Source organism: Terrapene carolina, unplaced genomic scaffold, assembly GCF_002925995.2.
Source record: "Terrapene carolina triunguis isolate 2854851 unplaced genomic scaffold, T_m_triunguis-2.0 Scaffold66, whole genome shotgun sequence".
Classification (NCBI taxonomy): domain Eukaryota; kingdom Metazoa; phylum Chordata; order Testudines; family Emydidae; genus Terrapene; species Terrapene triunguis.
Window position 1 is genome coordinate 30,602,235 of NW_020664417.1, and position 9,354 is coordinate 30,611,588.

The 9,354-nt window shown below is 42.9% G+C and overlaps 1 protein-coding gene across 1 annotated transcript; it reads left to right on the top strand.

Moving 5' to 3' along the window:
• The first annotated feature begins 769 nt into the window (after positions 1–769).
• APELA (apelin receptor early endogenous ligand) lies at positions 770–9,354 on the top strand. The gene is made up of 4 exons (XM_024218934.1): positions 770–989; positions 3,203–3,292; positions 5,651–5,707; positions 9,276–9,354. Exons 1-2 carry the CDS (start codon positions 914–916, stop codon positions 3,289–3,291), a joined length of 165 nt encoding a protein of 54 aa, XP_024074702.1. The 5' UTR covers positions 770–913; the 3' UTR covers position 3,292; positions 5,651–5,707; positions 9,276–9,354.

The window sequence follows — 9,354 nt, forward strand, 5'->3', positions numbered from 1 at the left end:
CAGATTGTTTCAGCACAGTTTTGTTAAAGGTAGTTTATCACCTTATTTGAGTAAAGAATGTAATGAATATCTAGATGGGTTTTATAAATACTAAATCCTTTTTAATCTCTTCCCCATATTCAAATTGTTGCAGCACAGTTAATAATATCATTTAACAAAGCCATACCACTACCTTTTCATTTTACCAAAAGAAGTGTCAAAAGTCTTATATATTCATTCCAGGATATTCTGAGCTTCTAGGAACACTTGATGTTACAAAAGCCACACATTAGGTTTAACAGTTTACAGTTTCACCTTGAATAGACACTACTTTGCAGCTAGTTTAGAAGAGATAAAGCATTTGGGCAGCAACAAGGACCACAATGCTTTGGGGGAGCTTAAGTTTGTGCTTCAGAATTCTTTCAGAAGGGAAAAGGGGGGGGGGGGGACTTCCTGTCATTTCCATTGCTTTCTGCATGTGGGACCAACATGGGCAATGCAGAGTTTAAACAGTTGCAAATGGAGGGAGGGAACATCGTGCCTTGTTTTACATATTTCTCCCTGACTGGGTTGAATTTAACATGAAGTTGCTCCATTGTTCACATGGCTCCCTGCCCCATATACATTGACAGAAGCTACTGTTTACATGGACTTTTCATTCCTTCATTGTTTGCTTATGGAAAATAAGGGGGAGTGACAAAAAAGAGAAGGGAAAGAGAGAGAGAAAAGAGGGAGGCACTGACCATAGTGCAGAACCACCCAATAACCTTGTCTTATGTGATCATTAACCTTGCTGGAAAATGCATCTGGCAGTTCACTCTGGAGCTTGTCATTAGAATGTGAGCAGAGACACAGATACTGCAGAGGCATTTCAAGGATTTTTTGATTTGCTGCAAGTATTATAAATATTTCACCTATTTTGTGTGACTGCAAAATGAGATTCCAACAGCTCCTTTATATCTTATTTTTTCTCTTGATGAGTCTACTCCTTATCAATGGACAGAGGCCAGGTAAGAATTGTGTCTTCACATTACATGTTAATATGTATATTTTATATGAGTACGGACTATACAGTTTCAGTTTATTGCTATGACTTTGTTCCAAACACTTATGAATTCTTAGTTATTGTACTTCCATTGCTATTTGTTTTGCAGATTTTTTAAAGCCCTGGGTCTATAGACATATTAATAGTAATAAAGATATACATGTATACAGTGTAACTATTAAAAGGTCTAAAGAAATTAATTTAAACCAGATCTAAAGATGTTGCATTTCCATGCCTGCTCATGAGAAAACACGATCAGACAAATGTTATATCAGCTACATCAAACGTATCTGGGTATGTAGCATCCACAGCACTTAGCTTTGATGATTGACTTGACTAGGCTGAGTTTACGCCCTGATAAAAATCACGATGAAACCAAATGAAGCTGTTAAGACGTCAACAGCTATAATCACGGTGGTGATACAGATGAATTCGGACACTTAAGGAGCAATACATATGTTTAAAAGGTTGCAAGTAGCATCTTTACGAATATTGGATGGGGGGAGGGAAAGAGTTCTACACTTGCTGCGATGCAATTTTGTTTACTACTTAGCATTGACGGTAACCTATCATTCAAATCTGGTATCTATGTTGATTGCAATTTTAGTGTTTCCTATGACGGCTTTAAAGCAGTGCTTTGATCATATTTATCATAAAAAGCGGTAGTAAAAAAGAAGCAGCTTGTTTGCTGTACAATTATTGTTAGACGGATCTGAAACAACCAGCCATTCAAAACTTCCACACACTTATGAAAGAAAACTTAACGAGGTTTTTGAATGAACAAAATATGGAAGCAAAATTCCAAGCAGTATAATTATAGTCTTTAAGTTAGGCAACTGTAGCAACTACACCAAAATAAACTAATTTCACTCTATTTCCTGATTAAGGCAAAATAAAGTTGTCAGCAGGAGCAGAGAAGGTAACAACGCGCCGCACTGCTGGTTGCATTTCTGACTCTTCTTTTTGGTTAAGGAAGTTTTATCAATGGAGGAGGGGGGGGAACATCTCAAATGTGACCCTATCTCTGTCTTCGTCGGTGCAGAAATCAACGCAAACTTCATGACTACTACGCCCGCTGTAGAGCCAGATTGCGCCCTAACTTGAAATTAGAACACATAGAAAAGGGGCTCGATATACAAAGTATATAAGGAAGGGATTCATCCTGTAAGGTGGAGAGCACTATGGCCCCGATTCGGAAATGCATTTATTTTACGCAACTGTTCAAAATGTTTGGGGGTGATATACCTTCTGCTCCAGGAATGGTGACTGCAATTTTTGAATATGCTCGGTCAACAAGCTTATGGCACATGGGGGGGGGGGGGGGGGGGGGGGCTTTTTTTTTAAAGGGGGGAAAAATTAAATATGGGGAGGGGTTTTTTTTAACCCAAAAGGGGGGGGGGGCGGAAGGCTGTGAGGACAACTAGGGCGAATATGGAAGAAGCGGTATGGTTCAGTGCAAAGACGTTTGTGTTTCTTTCCGTTGCTTTGCTGCTTAATATCCAATAGCACTTGCCAGAAATTCTTAGAAATTCAGAAGGGGGAAAAATGCAAAAACAAACAGGTTGGTGTAGGCCATCAATGCCCGCGGTGATGCCTGGATATCAGGTTCTTTTGCATGCTGTGTGCTCAGTATACACAAGTATCAGAGGAGTAGCCGTGTTAGTCTGAATCTGTAAAAAGCAACAGAGCGTCCTGTGGCACCTTTGAGACTAACAGAAGTATTGGGAGCATAAGCTTTCGTGGGTAAGAACCTCACTTCTTCAGATGCAAGTAATGGAAATCTCTAGAGGCAGGTATAAATCAGTGTGGAGATAACGAGGTTAGTTCAATCAGGGAGGGTGAGGTGCTCTGCTAGCAGTTGAGGTGTGAACACCAAGGGAGGAGAAACTGCTTCTGTAGTTGGATAGCCATTCACAGTCTTTGTTTAATCCTGATCTGATGGTGTCAAATTTGCAAATGAACTGGAGCTCAGCAGTTTCTCTTTGGAGTCTGGTCCTGAAGTTTTTTTGCTGTAAGATGGCTACCTTTACATCTGCTATTGTGTGGCCAGGGAGGTTGAAGTGTTCTCCTACAGGTTTTTGTATATTGCCATTCCTGATATCTGACAAGTGTAATTGTCTGATTGTTGAAGTTTTCGATTCAAACCGTGTGGTTTCAATTCCCGCTTCTGCCTTTCAGCTAACCTGGCCCTGCGCAGAAAGCTGCACAGACACAACTGCTCCCACAGGCGATGTATGCCTCTCCACTCCAGAGTGCCCTTCCCCTGAGGTATATGAAATCCAACCTTACTTTGCTAAAGTTAGGAGAGTTCGGTAATAAAACCAGGCGCCAAGGAGGATGTAATTATCAAAGCTTCCCTATACATTTCTTTGGAAACACTGCTGAACATGCTCTCCAGAATAAGCACATTTCCAAATTCTGCTTACATTTCAAAACAGTTTGCGCTGCATTTTACTAAACCAAACCACAGACATGATTGCATTTGGTCTCGAGTCCTTGCGATTTCTTTGTTCTGGAAACAGGGCTTTGACAAAAGGAGTAGAGGGGAAAAGTATGCTTTATTTAAACTCCATGGCAGGATCCCAGATGTGCTAGGATTATTGCACTTGATTACAGTGTTTTCAGTATGGCAGATTCTGCACAAGAAATTAGCTCCTTTGGATAACGTGCTGTCCCACATTAGCATTCCTTTATACTTCTCCCCTAGGCAAATTCAAACTCCCTCCTCTCCTTACACAGGCTGAAAATTCTTGAATCTGTTATATCTGAAACGTTGCTGGGCTAGAAACACTTCCCACTGTACTATTGTAGTTCTGAGTACATTTCTCTTTGTATGAAAAGCTAACCCCAAATGTTTAAAAAGGAAGCGCTGGCCCGGGATGAGAACTTTAGACTAGGCACCAAGAGTACTCGGTTATAGCTGTAACTGATTTGCTGTGTGAGGTGGGACAAGTCACTTGTTCTGTCTTACTCTTTGCCCTATGTTCTCCCATCACTAACTTACGTACTTCAAAGAGGATTGTGAAGCTTAATTAATGTCAGCAAGGGGCTTTGAGATCCTTGGATGAAAGGCTATGCAAGGGGAAAACATTAATGCTCTATAGCAGATTACAGAATATGCATCCAAATACGTGCATATTCAAACGCATTCCTGTGACTCCAGAAGCATACAAGTAGCATATGTAAATATAGTAGGGTAGGCATCAAAAGGATACCAAGACTCCCTTTCAGGGAAGCATGCAATTTAAGAATAAATAAAACATTCATAACTTTAAGAATGAATAAAACATGCAGTCAATAGTTTTGCATCTTTTAAACTCTTTGTTATAGTCAAGATAATGTGCTAGCCCCAGGCATGTCAGCATAATTAATAAATAATGACAGAATCTAGACTAGGAGGAGCCAAGAGGTTTCAATTAGCTAAGTAAGCATTTGACTGTATAAAACAAAGCCCAAAGCAGAGCTTCTGACAATGCCATGAATATAATTTCTATTTTGCATAAAGCAAACACACACCACTCCCAAAACTACCTATCAAGGGCATCCGTGTTTCCCTGCTGCTACCACGACCAAGTAGCAACTGGCTACACTGGTCTATAAACACAATGGTATGTGTATATGACATACATAGGAAAAGCACAGGAAGCTGGAAAACTGCAAGCCTAAAGAATGATTAAGAGGTATCTTCAGCATAACCCCAGATTTATTCCAACACTGCATTGAGGCAGTAACTAGAATATTTTCAGGGTGCAGGTTTAAAAACGCTCATATTAAAGTGTTTAAAGAGAGATCTGCCTAACTGGTGCTTCAGTATTGAGCACCAAGGCCAACCTGCCTGCTCATTTCAAAGGAGACAGTCGAGACAAGATCCCTCATCAGTATCAGCATAAACATAACCAGCTAAGCAATCAGATCAGCACGCTCAGCAGGCAGACAGGAGTTAAGTGAGCTGAATGTAGAGAGGGATAGTGGAATTTTAGTTTAGGAGCAGGGAGCTTGTTGAGTCACTCCTGAACGACTTGCTTCAATTCTGATTAAGATAGTGGACTCAGCACCCCTTTCCCCCAATCCTGCATTTATAGACTAGAGAGAGTCTGTGAACAGACTATCTACATTTTCTCTAATGTGTCCCCGAAATAGTATATCATACATTTGGCTTCAGATTGCACTGTCTGGGTGATAAATATGCACTTACTCTGGTTTTTTCTTCCCTTCTTCCCCATACAGTATATCAATTTGCCAGACTAAAAGCTATTTTCAAAGTTATCTGCTTTAGTTCAGGGAGCTAATTTCTAGTAACAAAAAGTCAGTGACATAGCAAAAAAATGTACTCATTAATTCATACCCAATTTTATAGGCGTTTAGCTAAAGATTGTTATAATCCTGTTCTGTCAAGCTCTTTAGAAGTCTACAGGGCTTCATTTTGGGGGGAGGAGGGATTTAGCATGTGCAGCTCTTACTGATTTCAGCTGGAGCTGTTGGTAATCAGTGCTTTTGAAAAAAAATCAGGCCTTATATCTTAAGTGGGCTTTACCTTTGAGTTCCATTTCCTTTCCAGTTTTAAACTGGAAATTTATTTTTGTGTATTTACCACAATTGTAATTTAGCATCTTTATTTATTTACAGTGGCATCTAGAGACCCCAACCACAATCAGGACCACATTGTAGCTGGACATACCTATGGTAAGAGACAGTTCCAACCCCAAAGAGTTTACAGTCTAAACCAGGGGTGGCCAACCTGAGCCTGAGAAGGAACCAGAATTTACCAATGTACATTGCCAGAGAGCCACAGTAATACGTCAGCAGTCCCCTCCCATTAACTCCCCCGCTCCCAGCGCCTTCAGCCCACTGGCAAACCCGCCGATCAGCACCTCTCCCTCCCGCCCCCCCCACCTCCCAATCAGCTGTCTGGGGGAGGGAGAGGGAGGAGTGAGGGCATTGCAGGCTCAGGGGAGAGGGCGGGAAGGGGTGGAGTCGGGGCAGGGCCTGTGGCAGAACCTGGGATTGAGCAGTGAGCACCCCCTGGCACATTGGAAAGTTGGTGCCCGTAGCTCCAGCACCAGAGTCTGTGCCTATAAAAGGAGCCGCATATTAACTTCTGAAGAGCCACATATGGCTCCAGAGCCACAGGTTAGCCCTCCCTGGTCTAAACAGACAAGAGAGACAAAGCAAGTATTATTATTCCCATTTTACAGATAGAGAATTGAGGCCTGGATCCACAGAGAGACTTAAGTGATACAATGTGGTGTGTTGCAAAACCTAACTTTAGGTGTCTTGAAAATCACTGGGATATACAAGTTGCAGTGAGGCACCTAGGCTCCCTATACAAGGAAGGGGGAGAGAGAGAGTTGCTTTAGAATGGGATCCATAAAAGCCAGCATGCTGGGCAGGGGTCACCTAAACTAGCCAACGGGAGGTGCTGACAAGAGGGGTGTATCCTAAGCCCTGCCCCTGACAATGTTCAGCACCTAAAGTCCAGCTGCAGGGAGGAATCTAGCTAGTGATCCACAGCTGGAAACCTCCTTCCTGGAATCAGACAAGTTAGGCCTTGAAACAGCCAGTTCATGCAACACCCAGCTTAGGCACCTGCCTGCTTCTACACAAGCCAGTGACTCAACCAGGATATGGAAGACCCCACTTTCAATTCTCACCTATGCCTGATGAGGAGATGAATACTGTAACCACTGGCCTGCAGAATGCTTCACCTTCACACACACACACACACACACACTCTCTCTCTCTCTCTGGCCCAGTTAATATTTAACTTCAATGGACAGGCTTTAGCAAGAGAGACCCACATCAGAATATCCCATAGTTTAGTGGTAAGGGCACTCTCTTGTTCAAATCCCTTTTCCTCATCAGGCAGAAGGGGGAATTGAACCATGGTCTCCCACAGCCCAGGTGAGTGCCCTAACCACTGGACTAACAGTTTTAAGGGAAGTGACTGCTGTTGCTTCCTCCCCCCATCCTTTTGCACAGAGTTAGGCTATCATTAGGGCCCTTCCAAATTCATGGTCCACTTTGGTCAATTTCACAGTCAAAGGATTTGAAAAATCACAAATTTCATGATTTCAGCTATTTAAATCTGAAATTTCACAGTGTTGTAATTATGAGACTCCTGACCCAAAAAGGAGTTGTGAGGGGGTCACAAGGTTATTATAGGGGGGTTGTGGTACTGCTATCCTTACTTCTGTTCTGCTGCTGGCAGCAGCGCTGCCTTCAGAGCTGGGCAGCTGGAGAGTGGCGGTTGCTGGCTGGGTGCCCAGCTCTGAAGGCAGAGCCGTGGCCAGCAGCAGCACAGAGGTAAGGATGGCATGGTATGGTATTACCACCCTTACTTCTGTGCTGCTCCCTGCAGAACTGGGCCCTCAGTCAACAGCCGCCACTCTCCAGCCACCCAGCTCTGAAGGCTGCAGTGCAGAAGTAAGGGTGGCATGGTATGGGATTGCCATCCTTACTTCTGCGCTGCTGCTGGCGACAGCTCTGCCTTCAGAGCTGGGCACCCAGCCAAAAGCTGCCACTCTCCAGCCACCCTGCTCTGAAGGCAGCGCAGAAGTAAGGGTAGTAATACCGTGACCCCCTAAAATAACTTTGTAACCCCCCTACAACTCCCTTTTGGGTCAGGACCCCCAATTTGAGAAATGCTGGTCTCCCTTGTGAAATCTGTATAGCATAGGGTAAAAGCACACAAAAGACCAGATTTCACGGGGGTGGGGGGAGAAGGGGGAGAGAGACCAGATTTAACGGTTTGTGACACGTTTTTCATGGCCGTAAATTTGGTAGGGCCGTAGCTATCATCTACACTTAAAATGCTGCAGCTGCACCGTTGGAGCACTTCAATGTAGACACTCACTACTGTGACAGAAGGGGTTCTCCCATTGCTATAGTTGATCCACCTCCCTGAGAGGCAGAAATGAGATTGACTAAAGAATTCTTCTGTTGACCTAGCACAGTCTATACCGGGAGTTAGGACAGCATAGCTACATTTCTCAGGGGTGTGGATTTTTTTATACGCCTGAGACACGTAGCTTTGCCAATGTAAGTTTCCAGTGCAGACCAGCCCTTTGGTGTGCCCCAAGTAAACCACCAGATCAGGCCCTGCAGGCGAGCTAGAAGGATGGGCACCTATCTTCCCTAATTTGAGAATTGCACTGGGGCTTAGATGGGAGATAGACAGGCACCAGGATGCCTGAGGCAGCAGTGTGCATGCCCAGAGGCAGAAACTTAGGCACCTAGGAGACTTTTTTACAGCAAAAGTTAGGCCTGTGTGAGTTTAGATCCCTACAGAGTTAGGTGGCAGCCAAGTGGGGATTTTGTGGCTCACAGTGGTGCCTAAAAGTGGAAGTTAGGTACCTGAATCTCTCTGTAGATCTGACCCTAAGTGAGTTGTCCATTGTGGTACAAAAATCTGGGGCAGAACTCAACCCAGATCTTCCAAGTCCCACTCCAGTGCCTCAAGCACAAGACCATATTTCCTTCTATCTAATGAGCTGTTATTGCAAAGCTTACCATTTGTTTTCTGGAATCTGAGCTGTCACAGGAGACCGTTGTAATGTATCTGGGAATTCAGTAGTTGGGATCTATTAGCCCTTCCTAGCAGACCACTTGAAACAAAATTATGAGACTCACAGGCTCCTCCGAGCCTACACAAACAGCAATGGCTGTTGAATGATTTACTTATTTAACAGATTTAAAGAAAATGAGGCCCACTGGGTGAATATCTACTGTTTACCTGATTCAAATGAAGCAGAATAAGCAAACTATGACCATTGCATTTAAGGATATTGGCTTCCACTACAAACACCCTGTTCAACCAGTACAAATAAAAAACAAACCACCAAAGAAAATCATTGTTTGATTAACCTTGATTTTCTATAGTAATCAGGTCCTCTAATTAAAAGGAAAACAATATTTGGAATGTGGCACCATAGTGAAAGAGAAACTTAAATAAAAAGAAAGCTATTCCTTCCTGGGCCAGAGGTCAAGAATGCATTTGATTTTTTTAAAATCCACACACTTCACAGCTCCTTGCAACCACACATCAGCAGAGGTGAGGTGCCTAATTCATGCAATCAAAATAATGAGATGAAATTCTGGTAACGATTACAAACAGAAACAAAAACTTTCTCTGTGTCAAAATGTAGGGAGCTACTGAACATCCATGAACCTCTTTAAAGATTAATGGAATTGACAGTGCAATGATTTTAAATCAAGTGTGATTTTTGCCTTCCCAAACCATACTTTCTAACAGAAAGAAGAATGAAAGAGGAAACCAGTCAAGAAAATGTGATGTGATAGCTGCAGCATTCTAATCAGTGCAGGTGTCTATG